This window comes from Coturnix japonica, chromosome 1 (genome assembly GCF_054131305.1).
Source record: "Coturnix japonica strain WE chromosome 1, WE-NBRP24, whole genome shotgun sequence".
Taxonomy (NCBI): Eukaryota; Metazoa; Chordata; class Aves; order Galliformes; family Phasianidae; genus Coturnix; species Coturnix japonica.
Genome location: NC_140663.1, coordinates 12741110 through 12765968, shown reverse-complemented (window position 1 = coordinate 12765968; position 24859 = coordinate 12741110). Strand labels below are relative to the sequence as shown.

Genomic DNA, 24859 nt, shown 5'->3' with positions numbered 1-24859 from the left:
GTGTAAAACTGAGCTTTGTCACCAAATGTGTAATCTGTGAAGGGAATGGTAGCAGAACAGCAAGCAAATCAGTGTCTGTTCTGAGCTGCCACCTGTTGCAAGCAGGGAGGTTAGGCACCTCCAGTCAAAAACAGATTATAAGGAAAGATGCATCAGGAGGTTGGAACATTCCAACCCAAGCCATTCTGTGATTCTGTGCTTCATGATGAAAACAGGAATTTACCCTGAAGAAATCACAGCATTTGTCTTAACATGAAATCAAATCCATGGCCATTAAATTAAATATCTCTTCCTAGACAGTACATGTGCATCTCTGTTGTTGCTCTTGATTCCCACCTGCAATCTGGAGGCAGGGCGATCATGTTCGTGGTTCATGTTAGTGGAGGATACAAACTAAAATAAAATGCTTCGCGTGATTCTGAATTAGATCAGAGCACAGTGCCAAGTTATGGCTTACAGTCCCCTGCCATGTGAGGCTGAAGCAAATCAGATGGCCTTCAGCTGGCTTGTTCTCCTTGTGACACATTTTTTGTGTATCAGCTTCTGTAAGCGTCATTTTGGGTTCAGTAAACTACTCAATAAATTCATCAGCTATTTCATCTGTATATTACTGGACTGGGGCAGTTCTTGCACTACTGAGCTTTATTTCCTTCAGAAACCCTATTAAAAATAAAGTGCCTGAGGAGAACAAAATGAAGGCAGAAGCTTAACTGAGACACTGCCTGACAGTAGGGTCTGGGCAAGAATTTCCTTAGAGTAGCAGTTCAGTTTAGCAGGAACCTCCATGTACTGCCTATCTCAGTTCTTCAGCATCCACAAAATGCAGTATTAGCATATATACCAGTGTTATCAGACATTTTTTCATGCAGAGCTGTATACAACTTGAACACTGCTGTCACAAGGGCATTATGGCGAGCTGAGTTTATAAAAGTTACCTGTAAGAGGAAGCAAACTTAGTTCATGTTACTTCTAGTTCTGTATTTCAGTTTCCCAAGTTTCATTTCTAATTTCACTAAAATGAACATCTCAGTCAGTCATCAAGAAAATAGGAAGATTCACCTCCTGTAACTTAGTTGCCTATAATGAAGACACTTACAGACATTGAAACCAGATCTGGATTCCCTTCATAATCAATGGTGAGAGGAAGCCTGGTGTATTTTAAGCTTACATGTTAGGATGAAATTGGCAGCACCCTAGAAGGGTGTGTCTTATGCCATTAATTTCAAAGGGATCTATGAATGAATGATCGATGAATTTCAAGGCCAGGTTGGATGTGGCCCTGGGCAACCTGATCTAGTAAATGTGGAAGTTTGGTGGCCCTGCCAGGCAGGGGGGGTTGGAACTTCATGATCCTTGAGGTCCCTTCCAACCTGGGTCATTCTGTGCTTCTGTGAATGACCATTTTGGCTGTAGACATATAAAATCAGCTGAAAAAAAAACAAAAACAAAACTCTTTGTTCATATTTCAAGATAGGCAAAGCTTTTGATTGTTTTATAACTTAGGATATAAAAGCATAAATTATCCTTCAGTTATACTGTGCATTTTTTCTGCAAGCATTTTCAGGTTGAAGCCCTTATTTTGTGAACTTTAAAGAATTTTTAGGTAGAAGTATCCTTAAGGCCTATCCATGAGTGTTTTTCCAAATGTTAATCCATAAGCTTTAAGTAATGATGTGCCGCAGGTCTGTGCTGTAGGACACAACTGGTTCTGAACATAGAACCCCACTTCCTCATTCAGTCTGGTGGAAGTTTGTGGCTTCCACCATTAGCTTTAAGTCTTTACTCTGCTCAAATGTTTCATGACTTTCTCTTGCAATGTATCTTGATGAGGTCCTTCCTACTCATTTCTCTAAAAAATAGACAAATCTGCCTCTCCTGAAGAATCGCCCAAATTGCTGGTCCTCAGATTATATTGAATTGGATTTTTAAAAGGAAGTTTTCTAACCTCCTTCCATCTGCTACACTGAGTAAGTTTCATCCTCCTGCCTTAGAGAATGTCAAAAGGGCAATGCCTCCAGTGTTCCACCCTCATTTCAGTCTAACAGTTATCCTTTGAGGTTTCTTGAAATGCCCAGCAGAACAGCAGCTCATTTTCACATTCTTGAGTGTGCTGTGATACAGCCCTTGTGATGCATGGAGCAAAAGCCCTCGCTGTGTTTGCTGGTTGGAACCTCTCTCCCTAGCATCTAATATTGCCTGTGCTGCTATTTCATGCTAGCAAAGGGAGCCAATACTGATGTGTTACCTATTCTAGAATTACCACTTGCTGGGATATGGAGCACCGGTGCTTTGCTAATGCCTGCAGAATCACTGTAAATAAATTTAAAGGTGAAAGTGAAATCAGATCACTCAGCTGAAGTGAGAATAAGAAATCTATTGCTGTGTTTAAGGACAGATACAGAAAATTGGAGCAGTTAACAGTCCTTGTTGCTACACATTTAGGTTCAGCCTCTGCATTGTTCCTTTCAGTTTGTTTTCAGCTAGCAGACTCGAGCCAGCCTGGCTCCCAGGGCAGTCGATCCCTGGAGATGGGATGTGATCTTCCAGCCCAACACTGTCTTTTAGCTGTTGCTTTCCCCAGATAAATTCTGTTTTGGGATGAAGTCACCCCTTCTGTCTTCCCAATTCCTATTTAGCATAAATTCACCCTTCTGGCATTCTGCAACTCTGGATAACTATAAGTGATTAAAAAGGAAACAAATGCTGCCTCTACTGCTCTCTTCAAAAGGAATTGTGTCTTACAGCTGAGTGGCTGTGGCTTAGTCACACTTATTTGACTTAACCTATTTACACAGTGCAATTCCCAGCAGACAGATAACAGAGGAAGAGTTACATTACCACTGTGCTAAAGTGCATGAGCTACATGTAGCACAGCATTTCAAGAGTTCTTGCTATATAAATGAGAGTGATGACTCTGATTCATTGGTAAAACCAACTATGATGGAAAAGAAAGCGAGGATGATTTGTGTCTGAGATAAATGGGCCATAAGCACAGTCTGTTGAGACTGGGAAGACACAATGATAGTATTTTCTTACCTGGATACACTGAATAGTGATAAAATATCTGAAATCCACATGTATGCCATTGGTGAAGCATATATAGGTGAACTGTTGGGTAGACCTCAAGACAGAACCATTTTAAGGCAAGACCATAGAAATCATTGGGATTACAGCAAGAGAAGGGAGGGACCGCATGAAATTCTGCTGGAGCTGGAGCTGGAGCTGGAGCTGGAGCTGGAGCTGGAGCTGGAGCTGGAAGGAGTGATTTCCATGGTATGCCTTGTGGGACGCCATCCCAGGGAGCCCTGGGCTGCTCAGTGCCTACTGCTGCTTCCCAGAGTTGTGTTTTCCAGACCAGTGATTTTCTCTTGAAATACACAAGGGAGCAGCACATCTTGCTGTCAAAGTTCAAAGTGATTAATTTGAAGAGAATTCAATATTGGAAATAATCTTAGAAGGATAGGTTGCTTTTAAGGCCTTTTCTTATATTTTGCCTGTAAATCTGTATTGCTCCAGTACTGAATGCAAGAATTCCTTGTTCTGCAGAAGGCTTATCTTTGTACTTGTTACCATTTTTGCTTGCTAGTTGAGCCTTTTTTACCAGCAGAAGTTACAGAGCTTAATGATTTCATAATGAGTTAAGAAAAAGAACTTGTGAGACCTTTGCAATAGACACTGAGGAACTGAGATTGAAGTGTCTAGGGTGTAAAATTCCACTGTCCTAATAGAGTCTTTTATGTGTAGTAGCTGTAAATGTGCAAAGTAACAGTTGAGTTGAATAGTCTGTACAGTGCTTCAAAAAGGTGTGAGAAAAGGTCACTGTGGTGTGTGAGGTGACCGGCTGCATGGACAGGGTGTTGTGTTTCTCTGCACAGCTGTTTTGTCATTAATCTGGGAAGCTGTGAGCATGAGAAGCAGAATTCGTAAAACCAGTCAGGTCTGTCAAATTGAAATAGTAGGAGGCAAACAGAATTGTACATAGCTTACATGGCTGATCTCATCAGGAAGGCAGGGAGCTGCTGAAATGATTTATTTATCAGCTAGTTGAAAAATGCGTTCTGATGTCAAACAATTAGAGATGTGTTAGAAAAGACTTCTGCCTCTGCAAAGGCCTCAGAAACATGTTTATCCTTAAATAAATCCTAAATGTGAAGAAATTTGAATGAACTGATACTGTCACTCTGGTGTTGTGAATAAATCTGTGTTCGTGTGTGCTTGCGAGAACTTGCCTAAAACTTCCATTATTAGCAGTGCTGGCAAACAGTAGATAACTTTATTTGCATGATGGCTGAGTTTGTGCAGAATGAAAGCCAGGGGAAGTACAGGAATAGACTTTCTCTAGCAAAAATTTGTTTCGCATACCTTGAAAATCTTCAGGCAGTGTTTGTTCCTCTTCTTGAGTAATTCTTGTTACCACATATTTGGTATTGCAGAGCTTTCCATAGGACCTACAGCTGGTAAAGATGCACCTCATGAAACTTTCTTGATGGCTTGTTTAACGAGTCAAGTATATTTTTACTGAGAGATTCTGGATGTAGGTATCTTCATGAGTTTCCTGAAGGATAACTTTGTATCCTGCAATATAGATAGCTGGTGAGATACCTATATCCCAGTAAAGCTTTCTTTTAATAGCTATTCTTGCTGTAATATTAAGATATTAGGACCAGAGGGAATGAATGGTTTCAAGCTACGGCAGGGGAGATTCAAGCTGGATATTAAGAAGTATTACTTCTCAGAAAGGGTGGTCAGGCACTGGAATGGGCTGCACAGGGAGGTGGTGGAGTCACTGACCCTGGGGGTGTTCAAGGAGCAACTGGATGTTGTGCTGAGGGACATGGTTTAGTGGGAGCTATTGGTAATAGGTGAATGGTTGGACTGGATGATCTTTTAGGTCTTTTCCAACCTTGGTGATTCTATGATTCTATATGCTTCTAAAATTCACATGGCCTTTTGTTGATCTTGGTATTCCGTTGGCTTTCTATGCACAAGAAAATTTCTGTTTGTTTCCAAGTTACAATTCATTTTATTTGAAACTATAAATATACACTGCAGGATCCTTACAGAACTGTTCTGGATTTAATTGCTGTTTATGTGTCATCCTGGAAACTTGACTTCTGTGCTAGTAATAAAAAGCACACAGTAGTGCTGAAAAATGAAGAGTTAATTTTCTCATTTTTGCTGAAGGATTCATGAGTATAACTTTTTAAGGACAAGAGTAGCAGTTTTGGTCCTTGAAATGCTATTTTCTGCTCACTTATGTAGTACAAATCATTAGTATGTACAAAGCTGTAAGCCACCTTTTGGAAAAGAAAACACATTTTAGGGAATGCTTGAGTAGTTGACAAAAGCAAGATCTGAACGCTCATATGCTGTTTTCAGTTGTGCTGCTGCTGGTTTATACTGCATCCCTGGACAGGTGATGTCAAATTTTTAGGTTATAAAATTGAAGATGTTCAGGGAGTAGCTATCTACAAGGGTCTGAATGTTGTGGTTTTGGGAGCTGAGACAGCTGTCTTTCTTGGTTGTTGTTCCTTTTGTCTCGATTTATGTTGTGTGAAGATGGAAATCACATGAATCGAGGTGAGTTCAATGGAAAAACATTGGGGTCAAAGAATGAACTGTGCCACAGTCTAAATTTAGTTAACTAAATTTTAGAGGAGATGCACCATTTAAAGCGTTGATGCTGTTCTAACCATTTCTGCAATCACTGCAGCTGTCTACTCAAGGAGATGCCAGCCAGGTGATTGGACCTCTCACAGAGGGACAGAGGAGGAACGTGGCTGTAGTTAATTCACTATACAAACTACACCAAGCGGTTCTGAAGGTAGGCTTCCTTTGATATTCCTTGTCTTTCCATAAAATAAGTTTCTTTGCTGTGCTGTACGTATATTACCTTACTGGTAATCACTGTAACAAATATTGACATATTTGGGGTTGGTAACTGTCTTGCTCTACATTTGTACAGCTTTTCAAGACTTGGTTGGCTTTTTTAAGCACTGCTGTGTGATAAATTGTCAATATTAAAAGAGGAGAGAAAGATGTGTTTATAGAGAATAATCACATCTCACAGCCATTATTATAAGTTTTCTTCTTATCACAAGAGCTCTGTCTTTCTGCTGGTAAGCCCAGTAACCCTTGCCTTCATCTGTCCCTGCCTGAGCTTATCTTTCTGAGAAGACCTTCCTTGCTTTCCCACACTTGTGGCATAACAGAAAAGGAGAAAGAAAAGGTGAAATCAAGAAAAGAAGCACCTCACATGCATCTCTGTGCATGGCTGCTGCGTCCCAAGTCTGGCCTGGAAATGTTTTCTGTACTCGGCTCAGTTATGAACAATTCCAGTTTACTGACTCAGTGATATCAGTGGTTACACAGCCTCTGTAAATTAATACAAACAGATATAATAGTACTTCTAGTTAATCATGTTTAAATCCTAGCCTGATTAGAAACAGAATCATGAGTAGTCCTGACTGTGGTTATGTTTAAAGAATGTTTTAAAAAGGCCTATTTTTAAATAGGCTTAAAAAGACTATTACATAGATGTTCATAACTATAAGGAAATCGGTTGAATATTCCTCAGGTCATCCCTTGACTTTCAGTTTGAATATTACTGTAGCTGCACACAGTCAGCTATTCAATGTGTAGTATTGCATACAGGTTACAGTACTGAGAAAGAACATAGCTGCTCTTTTCAAATGTTTGCAGTAGAGCTGCTTGTACAATTCTCCATAGATTCTGTAGCTTGCAGCAGGAGAATACACCACTTAATTGTATTCTGGTACTTTTAACCCTTCAGCTGTATTTCAGTTAAAATCTCTTGAGTCATTTCTTTGCCAAAGTAGCAGCAGAGCCCATAGGAGATTTGAGAGTGAAGAACTGATATTGGTGCACTGAAAATTCTGCCTGTGTAAAACATTTTTGATAGTTACGTACAGTGCACACATTAGAAAATATAACTCAGTGTGTTTTATATGGAATTAAGTGTTGTGGCTTCTAATCGCTTTGAATGTTTATTAACATTTATCATTAAGAAATACTTCAATGTTTTTAGGTTGTTACCAATCAGAACTCATTCCCAGCAGCTGCTGAGGAAACGATCACAACTGCCTTGAAGGTAATTGAACACCCAAGATTGAATGCACTGGGGGGGGGTCTGAGGTTTGCTTTGTTTGTTACTTGTAAAATGGTGGCTTCTTTTTCCCAAGTGTTACATAGTGTCAGTATACACTAGCCAAAGATACACAGATATTCTGTAGTTTATATTTTGCCCTATCTGCAGCTACCTAAGTGTTGCATGTGCTAAGTCACAGCTTGAGTAACGTTTGTATTTAAGAATATTCTCATAATGGTTGGAACCCAGATGTCGTCTGACTGAGAAAATAAATGCCTTTCTCTGCAGCATTCACACAGCAGTAACTGAATCCTTTATCGCTACCCCTGACACGCAGCCATGCAGGCACATAAAATTATGATCTTTGTGCTATCTGGTGCTTTTCTGAAGGGCAATATGTATGGCCATGTGGCCCTGGGGTGCTGTGGGTGACAGCTATCCACATCTATCCTGCTGTGCACTAATCTGGGAGCGGGTGTGTGCAGAGGAAGGAAGGGCAGCTTGCCTGTCTTGGGGAAATGAGCAGCTGAACCAAGTGTGTATGCCAAAATGTGTGTCTACAAACCAGGAATCACTCTGCATCTTTTTAAAGCGATGCTTTATATACATAGAAGTAGTAAACAGCCTTCTTTATGTACCATACTGGTAAGATCCGTGAAAGATAAATGCTGTCTTAGACTTTTGTCCTCCTATTTAGCAGTTTCTAATACAGAATAGTTAAAAAAGCACAATTGGAACAAACTGTGAAGGTATTCTTGAGGTGTCAAAATGCAAATGCTTGCAGTTTCTGTTCCTAATTTCTGCCTTTCTCTTATCCTATTTTAGGCAGTCCATGATCTAATGGGTAGTGCTGTTCAACCATTACTGAACTCTGTAGGAGATTCAGTAGAAGCTATTATCATCACGATGCACCAGGAAGATTTTTCTGGGTAAATACCAGTGTTTTAAAATTTACTATTGCCTTAGTAAGACATCCTGCCTCTGCATAATAAATTGTTCCTGCCATATGCATAATAAATTGCTATTGCTGCAACGTCCTTGGAGCAAGAGCCCGTGTTTATTAGGGGGATGGTAGGTGATACATTATGGTCAATTAACACAGCCATCTATCGAAACAAATTAATGGGGCAGCATATGTCTTCTTCACTTTTTTTTTCCCCTCCCTATCTGTTGAGTAAAATTCATTTTAAAATGAAAGGAAATCCAAGCAGGGGCCCTTTTTGTCCTTAAAAAAACCCTGTTCTACTTGAAAAGATTCCCTGCTTTTTTTTTTTTTTTTTTGCTTATTTTGTGTTTTTGCCTTTTTTTTTTTTTCTTTCCTGGATAGTTCCCAGAAACGTCAGTACTCTTTCTTCTTAAAATAAAGCATAAAACCTCTGATTCAGAATTACGTAGAAAAAAAATAAAAATCTTAACATATTACTGAATGTGAAATGGTTCAACAAATCTTTTTTTTTTTTTTTTTGGTGAAATTTCAGATTACCATTTCAAGTCTTCTTTATCTGCAGGTATCTCAAGTCCTAACTGTACTTGAGACTTCCTTTGTGAGCACGGTTTTGGTTGTTATGTCTGTTCTGATGTGTCTTACATCATCATGAGATGTCCTGCAGATGCAGAGGATTTGGCCAATAAACGTCACTCCTTTGTATTCTGTCCTTGAAATTCTCTGGAAAAAAATATGTATTTTCAGAGCTGTTCTTTGTTTTCCTTTGGACTTTTTTAACAAAAGCAAAAGCTATATTTTACCCTCTCTGTCTTTCGTTTGCTGCCTCTAGTAAAATATCTCTGAGTGAATAAACTGATTGCAGCCAAAGGCTGAGTTCTGCTATATATCCTGTATGCTCAGGTTCCTCAGTTTGAAAGAGTCTGGTTGCCTGGCTGTGTTTCAAAGAAAGAGAAAGGTGATTTATTTCTGTGTTTTCCAGCTTCTGTGCTGCTTCTATAACTAGATCTACTTTATAATCCAGGATTTGGAGCAATCTAGGAAACTAATTCTAAGAAAATAGGATTGCTATAGGTGTAAGTAGTGACCCTGTGATATGTGCTTGCACTTTCTGATCCATTTTTAGAGTTGTAAACCAGCAGCTGGGATAATTACATTTAGGGGCTGAATTTGAGCTTTATCTCCAAACTTGTGGAGGCTCTGTAAGTCAGGCTGGAGTGGGATGATTTCTTGCATCTTGCTTGGAAGGGATGAGGAGTTATTCTTTGACCACAGCTTCAGATAGAGCTACACACAGCATTTGGAGCCTGAATGGTACTCGGGACTTTTTGGGGTAGCAAAAAAAATCAAAAGAAACCAGTCATTTTTGGTTGTATTTTAAACATAAATTTAACTGTCCCTATTTCTTTTTGTCTTTCTTCTTCTTTTTTTTTTTTTTTTTTTTTTTTTTTTTTTTTTTTTTGCAGGTCATTATCCAGCTCAGGAAAACCAGATGTCCCTTGTTCTCTGTACATGAAAGAACTACAGGGTTTTATAGGAAGAGTCATGAGTGACTACTTCAGACATTTTGAGTGCTTTGACTTTGTCTTTGATAACACTGAAGCCATGGCACAAAGAGCAATTGAACTTTTCATTCGCAATGCCAGTCTAATAAGGCCCCTTGGTGAAGGTGGGAAGATGCGGCTTGCGGCGGATTTTGCACAGGTACCCCTAATACTTATTTCTGCTTTTTATCATTGCTTCACTGTGTTCCCTGAAAGGTATCATCAATGCTTTTGCCCCCAGTGAAGTGTAAGCAGTTGTAGAGATCTGTGCATTTCAGTTCTAAACATTTTCTTTGTGATAGTGAATCCTGAGAGGTGTATCCAGTAGTAGTTGGAGATCCCTTGTCATTGCAAAGCACATTCCAGGAGGTGTGACAGCTCCCCATCAAGTGACTGTTGCATTTCAATTCAGCTTGAAATTTTACCCAGCTTGTCTGACCTTCTTGGTATGTCCATCATTTGCCACCATTCATTCACTTCATTCTTTCTCCTAATGCAGCGGTGTGTCATTTTCTTAATTGCTTTAATATATCACAGTGCCAGCAGCAGTTAATCACTAACTCACCTGCCTAGCAGAGTAGGAGACAAACTAAAGAAATAATAATATCCTGTGGAAGAACTGCCCTTTCATTTTCTTCTGGATTTTCTTTATGATCTGACTTGCCTGTCTCTCAGACTTACCTCTGTCTTTATACTGAACTAAAACAAAGCAAATTGCTAGATTAATACCCACTGCTTGTCTGTGTTATCTGTTATCATCAAACCTAATTTGTCAATAATAACATTGTGTGATTAACTTGCCAAAAAACAAAGGCATTCACTAGATTGGTGTGAGGGTACAGGTTATATTGTCTGGATGGAAAGGGGAATGAGGCCCCACTTGTCTGCATACTGAGTACTGCTTTTGGCTAGTAGGTAACTGGAGTACGAGAAGAAGGCAGGGAAGGAGGGAGTTACTGTTTCATTTCTGGGTTATGGCTGTTTTATTTATTTTGCATTTAAGTGCCCCAAAAGAAGGCAAGAAGAAAAATCTTTGTCAGGAGATACAGATCAGATCACCTGACCTGATCAGAAAACCTTCATATGTGAAAAGCAGCCCCACTTTCCATGTTCTTGTCTGGGGACTTAAATGACCCAATGTAGGAGATGGATATCAGGCCATTTTCGTCTGGTGAATTTGTTTTGGCTGTAGATATTGAAAGAATCAACTCCAGCTCTGTCAGTTTTCAGATTCTTATGCAACCGTCACTTTTTTAGCAGCGGATTCAACCCTGCAATAGGTTGAATAAATTTGGGTAAAGTTTTTGTATTCGTTATTCAGAAGTAGAAAACCAGCCATTAATCTTAGCAGGGGATGTGTTCAATTGCTTTTGGTGGGAAGGTTCTATTCCCTTCTGTATGTTGAAGACAATGGCATAAAATAGATTAAAAAAAAGGACACCTGACTCCTCCTCTGGAAAGAATATGGGCATTTTTTTTGTAATTTATTCTGCAGTTCTTAAGTAAGTTGTATAAATTTAGGAAATATCTTTACCTAATTCTACTGCAAAGAGCATCTGATCTAAGCACCTGTTATTATAATACTAAAAATATCACTCATTTATCTTTTAAACATATATTTTTCTCATTTTGACATGGGTTGCCTTTTAAGTAAAAAAATGAAGGTATATTTTCTTCTGAACTTAGGGGAATTTGCATGTTCATTCCTGCCTTGATGAGGAGCTGTCTGGATTCCTCCAAAGAGAAGGGCAGGTGGCTGCTGCCCTGGGTTGAGGAAAGCAGTGAGAAGGAGTTGATCTGGGCTTGTGGCTATTTAGGAAAAAACTTTTCCAAATGGCTGCAAATGTTGCAGGCAGAATTTTTTTCAGGCCTAGAAGGGCACTGTGCTACTGGACTGATGCCTGAAGGAAAGGACTTGCCTGGGAAGACTGAATGTATAGGAGGAGGTTTGCTTATAAATGTTTCTGCTTGTACTCTGTCTTGTGGAGTCGTTTTGAATATTCTGAACTCAGAAAGGGTTACATTTTCTGGTTTAAAAATAGCTTTTGTGATTAAAAAAAAGTTCTTGATGATTTGGGGTTTCTTGGAAGCAAAAGAGCTGCTTTGTTTAACTTGAAGTCTTACTAAAACATAGAATCATAGAATGGATAGGGTTGGAAGGGATCTTAAAGACCATCTGGTTCCAACCCCGCTGCCGTGGGCAGGGTTGCCACCCACTAGATCCACATATATGTTGAGAGTCAAATAATTCTGGGTTGCGTTTAGTGAATGCTCTTACTGCATTTCTGCCAGGGCACTCTGAGGTACCTGTGTAAGTTCCCTCTTACTCATCCCAATTACTTTGGCTGAGAATCCAGTGTAATGATTTTTCCAACCACAGACTTGTTCTGCTGGTAGTTGCCTCAAAACAGCAGGTATTGGTACACAGAAGGGGGAAGGGAGCGGTTTCAAGCTCTCAGCATTCAGCAAGCTCAGCTGTTTGTTCAGTTGGGAATTATTGTTGTAATTCTGTTGAACTCTCATCCTTTGTCTTATCCTGTTTCTACGGTGTCAGTGGTGTTACTGACACTGTGGAATATGATGTTATCTTGTGCATTGCTGGTGTTTCAGCAGGAAGGCTGCTTGTTTGTTAGTTGGCAGCTGTAAATGTAGGTATGATAGGAATGAAATATGGCAGAGTGTCATGATTTCATAAAGATCAGTGCTTACAGGAACACAAAAGCATTTTAAGCCCTAGGAGATGCCTGCAATGATGCAAGCTTATTATCACATACTGTGCGGTTCCTTGGGACTCATTGTTTGAAGTACTTCCAGTGTATAGGGTGAATTCACCTCTGTTCATGCTCTCAGCTTTTATACAGGCAATTGCTCAAGATTACTTTTCAATTTGCTCCTATAAAGACCTGCATCAGGTTGTTTTCATTCTTGTGTTATGAAGATGACCATGATTCAGTATTCATGCATGTAATACTAAATTTTACTTTCAAATTTTTTTGTATTCAGTCATGCTAGAAAAAATGCTCTCCTGGAGTAAGCAAACCCTGATGGTTTTTCAGTGTTTATGTTTCTGGGGAGTGCCAGTTCTTCTCCAGAGGACCTTTTATCTTGCTTGATATTCAGAGTTGCTACAGCACTTACTTTGAGGCATACTTTGGGATTTGTGGTTTGTAGTTCACACCTTCATAACACCTGATAGAATTGCTGGACAGTGCACCATGAAATACATTTAGGTGCAGTCAACCGAGAAATTTATTTGGATGAAATGGGCATTCAACAGTAATATTTAGCATGAAAATTAGTAGTCTGCTGCATAACACTTGTAAGTCAATATAAGAAAATAGCTATTCATTGATAGCAAGTGTAAATACAACTGCATTGAAACATCTAGTCTAGATGTTACAAAAAGTAAGTAATCCTTAGGCTTTGTGCATGAAGACATGACATGTTTTGCCATCTTAAACTCTTCAAGTTTTTATCGATATGTCACTGCAAAACATTTTGGGTGTACTGAATTTTCCTAGAAAAATGTTTTTGCTGTAGAAGTTGTCTGTGCTAAATTCTAGCCTAGGAGTGTTTGTATCTGCCGGTTAACATATGGTCAGAATCCAATTTCCTTAATTAATATGGCTTCTAAAAAAGCAAGGATATTGGGCATTTGTGGTTTTGTAAGTGTAAATAAATTTGTTCCTTTGAGCTTTGATAGAATGTAAAAATGCTTTTTGTTATTTTTTATAAAATATTCTCCTTTTTTAGATTCTTACAGAGAAATGAGGGAAGCATCATGTCGTAATCATAATCATAAGGGCAAAAACCACTAAAGCTAAAATGTACTTAATGTTTAATGCCAACCGTCCTGCCAGAAGAAAGGAATTATTTTCTAAAGTGTGGTATTTTGGAAGTATTACAGCTGAAGGATTTGCTTCAACATCAACTGTTTTGGAATTGCTACACAGTGGATAAATCAAGTTCCACATCCCTTTAAGGCCAGCTTGTTTCATATAGTAATTCAGAGCTCTTCTGCTTCCTTGCTTTTTAAAGCATTCTCTCCTTCTGAATGACTAGAAAAAAGCATTTTGAGTTAACATTTAAAAACTTGGAATTCATCTTGGCCAGGAGGAAATATAATTGCTAAAAATTTAATGCTCAGATTTTCCAACTGAAAAAACAGCTTTTTAGTAACGAGAGATCTTGAAAATAGCACAATAGGCACTAAACAATAACTTCACTATGGAGTTTTTCAAAGCACTCTTCAATATATATGCATTATCTGTATCTAGAGTACGTATTAACTTCACCCTTGAGTTGCTGAAGATAATCCAAATAGCAAAGCCAGCCATGTGATGGATTTTGTACAATACGGCTAGCCAGTGAATAGTTCAACAGATAATTGACCAGCTACCCATGGGCTATGGCGGTGTCATCTGAGAAGAAAAGCTAATATAGCCTTTTTAGGCATAGAGAGAAAGAATCATTGAGAAGAGGAATATGTTTTATATAAAGGTTGGGTAGGAGTCTGTCATTGCATTCTGTGAAGCACAACGAAGTACATGAAGAAATCATGGCAAAGCAATGGATTTGGAATGAAGTTAGAGGAAAGGAGACAGTCGTTAGGCCTGCTTCCATTCTAAATGTCCCTTTTCAGTGTGCACTTACACTTCCTACTGAATTTCTTCCAGCAGATCCTGAGATCCTGTGATAATGTTTATCTCACATTAGTTGAGGTTGCACATTATTTCTCGGATGCCTGATTTCTCAATGAATTTAATGAAGACAAGAATTTTCAGATCTGCTATTTTGGGAGAGAAATTTGGAAAAGAAAAAGTTGCTACTTGTCCTTACACTTGTAGAGCCTGCTGGACATGAATGTGTGAAAGACCTTGCACACATGGTACAAACATTGGCTTGCAGACAACCAGAAGCATCACCCAACCTGCTGAAGCTCACCAAAATGCTTTGGAAGATACAGCTGTATCTCATAGCAAAAGCTGTTACAGCAGAACCACATTGCATGAATTGACAGTTGATGCAGCTTCAGGTGATGATGGATAGCAAAACTGAAGTGATGTGTGCTCTATCCTCTGCCCAAATCCAGCTCCTTAAAAACAGCAGCTGTTCCTAGATGAGTGTGTCCTCCCAGGAAACCACTCCTGGAGCAGTGATGCCAGCCAATAGGGTGCTCACAGGGACACAAAAGCCATGCAGAGGGCCTGCAGAGGGGATTGCAGAAGAAGCAAAATGCCGTGGCATCTCTTCAAGTCATTGGACTCAGACAAATAACTAAAAGCAAGCAGGGAAAAAAGAATCTTGGTTATGATGTGAGGTATGGTTTTTATTGGAGAAATTGGCTTACAACGCATAGCAGACTAGTGTTGTAGAGTAAAAAAAACCAACCAACCAACAACAACAAAAAGACAAAAACGAGTTTCTGTGGTTTATGTACATTTTTACCACAGTAGTTTTTACTCATTCCCACTCTTTGTGAGTCAGTTTAGATGGTATAGTGTGCTGCACAGCTTAAAAACACTTGTTTTTTTTTCCTTTGGCAACTAGTGCTTCACGAAACAACCATCTGCTGCCATGAAATTTATCTAGCTCTATCAATTCTAATCATTTCCTACCGTGAATAAAGGTTGAAGATGAATTAACAGAATTTTCCAAAGAAAATCTTATTCTTCAGCATTTAAGACTAAAAATGCTGATTTATGGAAGGTGCTAAGTATGTTCAAGAGAAATCATTTAAATTTGTTTTAATAAGGAGTTGGTTAAGCTGTAGAAAGTTTCACTTATGTCTCATTACATCATATTATGTTTCAGAAGAGAAACAACCATTTAAAACTTACCAAGCAGAATTATATTTTGCTCTGCAGGGATCTTTCTCCTCATGGGTACATTTTCATCCATGCATCTCTGCCTCCACAAGTCAGAATGGCTTTTTGTTGCCTATTCTCAAATTCTCCAAAGCACCTAAAAAGATGATTTTTCTCCCCAGTTCTTCTCAGCTACGAGCCCATGGCTCCCACCACTCAGGGATACGAGGTCCTACAGGATGTCAGTGCTGCTGCTTGAAAAGTAACTCTGAAGAAATCAGAGCTCCCATTTGTTTTTCAGCATCTGCTGGGATCTTGTATCGTGGTACAGCAAATCCTACTTAATAAGCTCTTCTTCTTGGTCACTTGCTTCTGATCCTGTTCAGCAGACTGGAAGCTTCTTGGCTCCCAAACATGCTCAGAAGTATCCCAGGGGATGTATGGAAGCAACTTGCTGACCTTGTGTTAATCTTCATCACCACGCAGAGTTTGTGCTCCTCCCTGGAGAAATCCCAATGGAGAACATGCATGCACTCAGCATTGCTCACTTGTGCCGGCAAATTCAGAACAAGGCACAGCAGTTGAGGATTCCTGCTGAGCAAGGTGACATTGGCATCCCATGGCATGCTGAACGCGAGGCATGTACTACAAAGCCTCTGGGCCCAGGGAGCAGCTTTGTGCTGCCTATGAGAGCTTTGCCCATCGCTTTTCTGAGGTGCTCCCTCTCCATGCATGTAGAGGAAGTATAGATGACTAGCTGGGGCACTCTGGGTCTCCCAGATTTCTCTGATGGAGTGTCACATATTGGGTGTTCCTACAACGTGATCCACCTGACGTACTTTAGATACCACCCTCAGAGTATCCCACAGCAGAAGCCGTTGGTTTTCTCCACTGACCATAAAGATAATTTACAGATATTGAGAACCAGGTGAGGGGATTCCCATCATACACACAGAATCTCAAAGTAGCTGAGGCTGGCAGTGCCCTCCATGTCCCTCTGCTTAACCCCTGCCCCAGCAGGGACACCTAGAGCAGGGTACCCAGGGACACAGCCAGGCGGCTTCTGGAGATCTCCATTGAGAAGACTGAAATTGGAAAGAGCAGCAGTATTGAAGACTTCCTTGTAAATATGGCATTATTGCAAGTGCTTTGGAACAAGTTCAGCAATGTCTCTTAAATGGGAGGCTATTGTATGGTGGTTTTCATCTGTGATCTTTTCAAACATCGTAATTATGCATTACTTTGGAAATGAGCTTGAGTAATTTTCTAAATTGGGGATTTTAACAAATCTACACGAAGAATAAAATTTGCATCCCTCTGTTGACTGACACTTCAGGTATGCAAAAAAAGCCTTAATCCACATCTGGTGGATGTGGATCATTGATTTTCCCTATGTTGTATTTCTTTAGGTGGTGGTGTTTGTATTATTGTACACGTTAAACAAAATTTTGCCATGCAACAGCACCAGAGAGTTCAGGGATCTGGAGGTGGAATTGTTTTCTCATTTCTGTGTCTTCAGTGGTAATGAAGGTTATGTGGTGGGAATTTAGTCTCACATGAATGGTAAAAGAACCTGAGCAGAGTCTGGCTCTTGTTTGGAAAGACAGGTGAACTCCATATTGCTTAAAGACTAGAGTTTAAAGATTGCTTGTTTTTAAAGATGGATTCTATAACTCAGAACAGAGAGAATGGACTGTTGAGTAAGAAAATGATTCTGTTATGGATGTACTTTTTCTGTGAGTCCATGGTAGTAGGTCCCCGCTGCCTTTAGGTCTGTGTAGGTTTTGTGCCCTTGCATTTAGGGCTGAGTATTCATGAATGAACCACTTAAATCTTGTCCTTCACCAAAGGAAAGGATGTCCAGCTGAAAGATGTGGTTGCTCTGAAAGTAATGCCTCCTATTTATTTCCATGGAAACTTCAGCAGATACCAAGAGCACAATAACGTTATTTGATAGAGCAAATTCTCAACTAACAAACGCTATTTTCCAACACAGTCACCACCATTAGCTGTGCATTTTTGCCAGAAAGAAACAAGAGCCTGTATGTTACACTCACAAAAATTATAAAGGCTGTCCAGAACATGGTTTGTCTTTCACATCGCTGTTACCGGTGCTGAAACACACCACCCACCACCTCGCTGTGCTCACATCCACTGGTTGGTCTCCATAAACATTCAGCAAGTGTCAGTGAATGGCAGTGGGTGCCATTTCTGTCATGGGAGGAATTCAGTTCCACACCTTTGCTTCACCCACACTTCCATGTCAGACCCCATTCTGTCAGACTGCCCCTCTGCTGCCATCTGTCACACAGCAACAACATGTCATGGGATATTGGTGGGAGGGTTTAGCCTCTACTGCTCTACTACCACCATCTGCCTCTGCTGTCATGGGCCAGTAAAATAGAATAGTAGGCATTACTTTTGGAGCAGCCCTTGCGTGTGTGCATTTGTAGTGGTCTGCAGAAACCTGCCTAGATTGACTTTCATCCCACTAAGACATCAGAATTTTGGGACTTTTAATGGACGTGCTTCATCAGGAAACTCATCACTGTCCAAATGAGCTCAGACAAACAAAGCTTTGGTTGCGGGAAGCTCACATGAGCATGTCCTGTCCTTATCTATAGCTGTTGTTTTGTGTGCTGCTTACTGTGTTGCCAAGAATGAGCAGAAGATTTGGCTGGGGCACTGCAATGTGAAAGAACAACTTCTAGTCCCAAAGGCAGCCACCGGTGAGAAACTGATGAGTTGGCCTGCAAGTCTGGGTTATTATTCAAAGGCAGACTACTGAAATACTGAGTCTGATATTTTGGGATAGTCTAATTCAAATCCAAATCCTTGTGTTTTCAGATGGAGTTAGCAGTAGCGCCGCTCTGCCGCCGAGTCTCTGACCTAGGCAAATCTTACAGACAGCTGAGGTCGTTCAGGTGAGTTGTGGGCACGGCAGCCTGCAGTTGGTTCTATGATCAAACTGTATTTCAAAACTAATTTATTACCTTTTGTTAGTTCTGATTGAACTGAGGGCTTTTTTGGCAACACCCACAAGCAAATTAGAAATAGATTAAAGTTCTTGTAAATTTTATGCAGAGTATGACTATGATTTAAAAGTCATTGTCATGTAAATCGTGGCCAAATGGTACTGTTTTGTGTGACTTTCATTGCTGCTGCTTTATGATAGTGAGTTCTGCAGTTGCCTTACATCTTTCCACTGAAATATGAAATCTGCAGTCCTGCACTGTTTAATTAAAATAGGCAACTTCTGTACATTTTTTTACAATCTGAACTTGTGTTGAAAGCCCGAGATACAGATTGGGGAAAAAAAATAAGGTGATTTTATCCTGTGACAATATTGGCGCTTAAAGGCATTATTCTAATACATAAGATAAGCCTTTCCTTCCTTTCGCAAGTGTTTTGTTGCATTTTTCCAGACCACTGCTGTTCCAGACCAGTGAGCATATTGCCAGCAGCTCAGCCCTGGGAGAGGTTATTCCATTCAGCATTATTCTTCAGTTCTTATTTACAAGAGCACCACCGGAGTTAAAATCACCCTTCCAGGTAATGAGATTAACCCGTCTTTGTTTTCTACATGTCCTGAGGAGGAATAAACATTTCTGTTTGCCTTGGTTATTTTAGTTACAAATATTCAAGCTTGTGTTTTGTATGACTTACTGACTTCATTTTCATTGTGACAAAGCTGTTATGGTCATTGATTTCATATTTTCATTAACAGTAGGAAGACAATAATCTGATTTTGAATAGCCTCTCAATTCATTAATATTCTGTCAGCTCATAGAAGAAAAGGAAAGTCCAATTGTAGGCTGCAAGTTGCAGTTGGATGTAGGAAGTCTAGATTCAGTCCGCTGCCAGAACTGGGTGAGCAGCTGATGTAGCAGATCATCTCTAAGCTTCCAAAGTAATGCATTTCTGTTGAACAGTCTCCAATTTCTTAACTAGTTCTACATCACTGCAGTGTTAAGAGCGCCTTTTATTATTTTATTTTATCATCTGTTTCTAAAATTAGTGTGTATGTCCTTTTCCACATTTATGTGTAATTGGTGTTTCTTTATCTTTCCCTGTATCAGAGAGCTGAGTGGTCCATTGCCCGCTACTCTCAGTGGCTCGATGATCATCCTTCTGAGAAAGACAGGCTTGCACTCATACGGTAAAATCATATTTATTTCTTCTGTAAATGTAAGACAATTGGACAATAAGTTATAGAGACTTGTCACAAAAGTAGAGAATTGTGCTGTAGGGGACGTATCATCATTACCGTTACCCTCTCCCCACTCATGAACAAGTTGCAAAATGTTTGGAAAAGTTACAGAGAGTTTTGTTTTTCAAATACATCAGAAGAATGGTAGTGCTGTATGAACATTACAGGGCCAGCGCATAGATCCTCTGGATTCAATCTTGGATGATCATTTGGCTCCTAATGGCCCATCTTATCCAGCCTCCTTCCCAGTGTCCCAACCCAACCTCATTGTTACTCACCTGAGTGGCTCAGGAGAGGCTGTCACGTAGAGCTGTGCCAGACAGGAGCTGGAAGCCAGCTCTGTCCTGGCATTTCTGTGCACGGAGGTGGCCAGCTTTTGCTGAAACTGTAAAAGCTGACTCCTCAGCTCCAGCCAACAGTGGTTGTACTTGAGAAAATCTGCTGTTCTCTGTCTGCTCTTTTAAACCAGGATTTAGAATAATCAGCCAGGAGGAATCTGTTATAAATATTCTTTGTTCTTTAAGCTGATAGTACAACATAGTCCAATGGTCCCTTGCTTTGTACTGTGCAGTACTTGGTCTTTTCCTGGACATCCTCTCTCACAGGGCATGGAGGAGCAGCAGTGGAGACCTGCCTTTCCTTAACACCGCTGTTGGCACTCCAGGGGTTATTCCGTATTGATGGCTGTTTGTCTCTGCCCCTCCTGGTTGCTTTTTTATCCGTCCCCAGCGCCACCTCCAGCAGACAGCTTTTTGCTGAGCAGCAATTTGCTGAGCACATCCCTTCCCTGTGGGAAGAGCCCCTGTAGCCCCATGCCTCAGGGTCATGCAGAGCTCAGCGAGGCCAGGAAGTGAAGGACTTGATTCTCCTGGGCATACTCTGCTAGCCTGTGTGTGCATTGCGGTACACATCATCTTTTGACCATCTCTTGTCGTGATGGTCGCTTCTAGTAGGCTGCTGATCCCTACAGAAGGCAGGCAAGCAAACCAGTCGCTTGTGTGGCCATCTGTTCCACTCAACTGTATTTTCCTTAATACAGTGTTTGAAGCTTTCTGAGCCTGCTGTTCTGTCCTTTGCCTCCTTTGTGTGTATGAGCCTGAGCTGAACTGCAGGCGGCTTGCTCATTTGTCAGGTCATGTATCTCGCCCTCTCCAAGCCTTCCCGCTGCAGTTGGGCTGTGTTAATTGGACCTTGTGCATCTTGGGCCTTCGGATCACTGGCCCACTTTGAGAAATTATCTTTGCATTTGGTGCAGCCTTGCAAATGGTAATTTTCTGCAACTTCAACTTATAACAACTGTGCAATTACTCTGGGGACTTGCTTCCTAGATATTAATTCACACGTGTGATCAGAATCTTTACAGCTTTATATTAAAGCTAATCGCAGTTTTTCTTCAGCCTGGTGGATCTTAAATGCTTCCTATGCAGCACAATGATCACAGTGTTCATACTGTGAATTCTGAGCATTCAGGGTGTTTTTATACATTTCTTTCTGCTTGTATTTAGCATAAAGGGTGCGATTTACCTGGCCAGAGGTGCATTAGCTGTATTCCGCAGAGAGGAGCAGTCACTTCTGGGGCTGATTCATCTCATCCTGAAGCAGGTACCTAAAATAGGTCAGCTGCACCATGCCCTGAAAGCTGCATTTTCTCTCTTCCATGCGCATGGAGTGGGGGGCTGTCAGGCAGACAGCTGCCCCGAGGATGTGTAATGTGTAAGGTTGGCCGAGACGGCCCTGCTGCAGGCTGTGGGAGGAGCCCTTCTGTAAGCAACCAGGGCACCTTTTCTTCCTTTCTTTCTCCTTTCTTTTTTTTTTATTTTATTAAGTTTGGAAATCCAGCCTGTCTCCCATAAAGAAAACCTTGCTGTTCCACTTGGCAGGGTTTGAGCCAGCCTGAAGAACAGCCTCCCTAGGGATATCACTTCTTCCTGAGTTGCCCTCTCCCATCACTGAGCACAGCGAAGAGCTGATCTCCTGAAGGGCTGATGTCTGTGCACAGCCCAGCCAGTACCTCTCGTCCATAAACATGCTTGGTGCCAGCCGTTCTGGTTTGTCCAAGCCCACATGCACCAAGCACTTCATTAGGTGATTTTAAATAAAAAGGAGATGTCCCTTGTTGTGCTACAAGTGATGCTGCTGGAGATTGTACTGTTAGAGGTTGCAGCACCTCACTTAGTACTGATTAACTATATCTCTGCTGCTGGACAGGCGCATTCTTGCACATATTCTACTTTTGTCTGTGACTTGAGGCTGTGCCAGCAGCTCCTAACACAGCACCACGCCACATCTGACCCCGCTGCCCTCCAGCTGCCCCACCAGCTGCCTGGGGCCGGGCTTGGAGCCCCGCGAGCTTCCCGTTGCCATCGGCTCGTTTGCCTGAGTCAGAGCCCAGGGGCAGCGCTGGTGTTCATGGTACCGTACCAAATGAATTAATTAATATGTATCATTTAGAATTACTCCGAGTTCTCCTTAACGACCGTATCCCAGATCATACACTTCTTTTTCTTCTTTTCTTTTTGCAGTAGATATAAATCTTCTTGGGTTGAAATACCATTTTAAAAAAAGAACTATCTGGGTCTTATATAATCAGCTTGTCCTGATTTCCAAGAAAGCTCATGTTTTTGCTCAAGCAAGTGAAGTAATTTAATAAGTGCTTTAAAATCCTTTTCCGTATGTGGGAGGGCATCTTAGATTTTCTTTTTTTCTTACTTCTTATGGCATTTTTAATGAAGCATTAATGTATGCAGAACATCCCACCAACCCTCTTTCCAATGGCTCTCTTTTACAAACAGTGCTTGTAATGTATATCATAGCTTGTCTTTGAAAATAGAAACAGATTGCCGAACAGGTTTTATGTCCTTTATTAGACTGGAAGATGCTGAATATAGGGCATTATTTAGTCTAATCCCTTGGAGAGTATGTTTTGTATATTACATAAACAGGGTTTCTTCCATCTTCTTAAACATCAGTAATGTAACTATAAATTACATCTTCTATATGACAGCAGCTGTGATCTCTGTGCTGCAGACTGGGTGGTACTGTTTTCACCCCTGGTGCTTTTGATTTTTCCATTATTACTTATGCATTGGTGTTTTTACAGTGTCCTCTACAGGAGCGAGCGTACCTTTTCTAATATAGAGGACTTTAATAGTACAATGATGCATGTGAATTGCATTCTGTGCTGCCAGAATAAGTTACAAAAGCTTCTTTGAGCTGGGACCAGTCAAGCTTACAAAAATAGTATCATAAAATACACGTTTCAGATGGTAGCATTGCTATTAAGTGCGTTCGTTGCCAGAACGAGATGCAGCCATGTGGGCATTCCAGCAGCTTCAGTGAGACGTTGTGAGGGGTTTTCCATTTCAGCCAGCCTAAGCTCCAAGAAACGCATTGCTTTGCCCTGAGCAGCTCCTGCACTCTCTGTGCTGCTGTATGTCGTAGTCCCAACGTCTCACTCTTCAATTAGAGAAACAGAACTTGCATCCAGAATGTACTTCTGAAATCACACCTACCTTATCACCATTTGTGCTCTGTGACCTCTCCCAGCCCTTTCCCTCCTTGCACTTCCAAAGCTGCCTCCCTGTTCCTCACTGAGCTCCAGATGTCATTGCTGAGGACAGACAAGGGAGCCTGACAGAAAGGTTGGATTTGGTGTGAAGTCAGTGTTTGACACAGCGCACCTTTGGCTTGAGTTGGGCCATTGGGAAGGCTTCTGCTGTCCGCGAAGAACGTGGCTTCTGTTTTAGTTCCATGTAAAGTTACTGGTTCCAAATTGCATCTTAATTATTGACTTCAGGGCATTTAAATGCAAATATGGGACATGGGAAGCAGTGAGTGCGTTTAATGTTACGGTATTGAGAGGGCTTTATTTTCCTTATTTGGTGGAGAGCTGTGCAAAGTGTGTTTTAGAAAAATGCCTGAGAATTCACCCTATGGTGCTGATGGAGCAGTAGTTGCTGTTTGTCTCTTGAGTGGAAAACAGTTACAGTGCTCCCGGGCTGATGAAACTGACCAAGTCTGACTTGGTTGCTTTGAAACAAAGCAAGCAAAGCTGTGAAAGAGAAAGAGCAAGGAGGGAGCTGACACGGAGCTGCTTCTGTTGGCGGTTTGTCTGCTGGGGAAGGAGGATGCTCTGGGCAGGTCTGAGGCCCGACTGCCCTTGGGGCAGCTCTCAGAGCACCTTCCAGCTGCCCTCTGTGGTCCAGGGGCAGCACCTGCCAGTGTGGGAGTTTGTTTGTCTGTTAAATCAGATTCTCTTGAGACAGGAGAGAGAAGAAAGAAAAAGCAGCTGGAAGATCTGCCAGCAGGACTCTGGTGCTGCCGTTGGGCACTTAGGGCAGCCTAAATCTCATTCCCTCTTGTTTGATCTGGTGGGAGTAACGTGCCAGATAGGGATTATCAAGGGCTGACGTGGAGTGTCTTTGGGTGCTGCTTTTAGGGTAGAGCTGCCTCTCCCTTTCATCTGAAGTATCTGCTTATCTCCGTCATCTTTTGCGAGGTTTTTTTCAAGCAAGGAGATCATGTTGGGAAGGGATGGCAGTGTTACCATCTGGGTAATGATGCCAACCCACGGCTTCACCAAGAGGTGTCGGAGCATTCTAAGTTAAGCAGGTCAATATGTTTTTTTCTATTTGTGGCTTTTGGTGACTTGAAAACAAATTGAAACCAACAAACTTTGAGGACTGCATAGAGGAAAAGACGGAGGGACACTTGTGAGTGGGAGGGGGAAAAGATTCTGCAGATGAATGATTGACAACTGCAGTAAAAAAACTGTTACAGGAGTTTCTCAACTGTCTCTTTAATATAGGGGACTGTTCTTCATAGAGGGTGACTAAAATCCAATGTGTTTAATGATCACTGCTGCTCTGAGCGCTGCAGTGCTGACCTGAGTGGAAATGTGGCACATATCAGGGTGTGAAGCATCTCTCTTCATCTTGACAGCATCCATGAGCCATCCCTGCCCGCACCTCCCACCTCCGTTCAGAGCTCACCGCGTGCTCTGCATGTGCCCCCATTGCCACTACGGATCTGCAGGACTGAGAAAAACACTGAGCTGCTCTCTTTTCCCCTGTCTCATCTTCTCCTGGGATTTAAAGCTTGCCTGGGGACGTGGCCGGTCTCTGCAGTCAGTGTTGGTGATGGGAGCAGGGTGAGCTGCCCCTGGAGATGTGAGGGCAGCGAGCAGTTCTGTGCCTCCTGCTTCCATCCCTGTAGGCTCTGTGATACTCCCAGGGGGAAAAGCAGGAT

At 41.2% G+C, this 24859-nt stretch overlaps 1 protein-coding gene across 1 annotated transcript in view; it reads left to right on the top strand.

Annotated features, from left to right (window-relative positions):
• Window positions 1–24859, top strand: part of COG5 (component of oligomeric golgi complex 5) — a 172503-nt gene that overhangs the window by 144674 nt on the left and 2970 nt on the right. The window contains exons 15-21 of the mRNA XM_015850827.3: window positions 5714–5824; window positions 7049–7111; window positions 7934–8037; window positions 9518–9755; window positions 18250–18326; window positions 18828–18954; window positions 19482–19561. Of these exons, the coding sequence (XP_015706313.2) occupies window positions 5714–5824; window positions 7049–7111; window positions 7934–8037; window positions 9518–9755; window positions 18250–18326; window positions 18828–18954; window positions 19482–19561 (800 nt within the window). The remainder of the gene's footprint in view (window positions 1–5713; window positions 5825–7048; window positions 7112–7933; window positions 8038–9517; window positions 9756–18249; window positions 18327–18827; window positions 18955–19481; window positions 19562–24859) is intronic.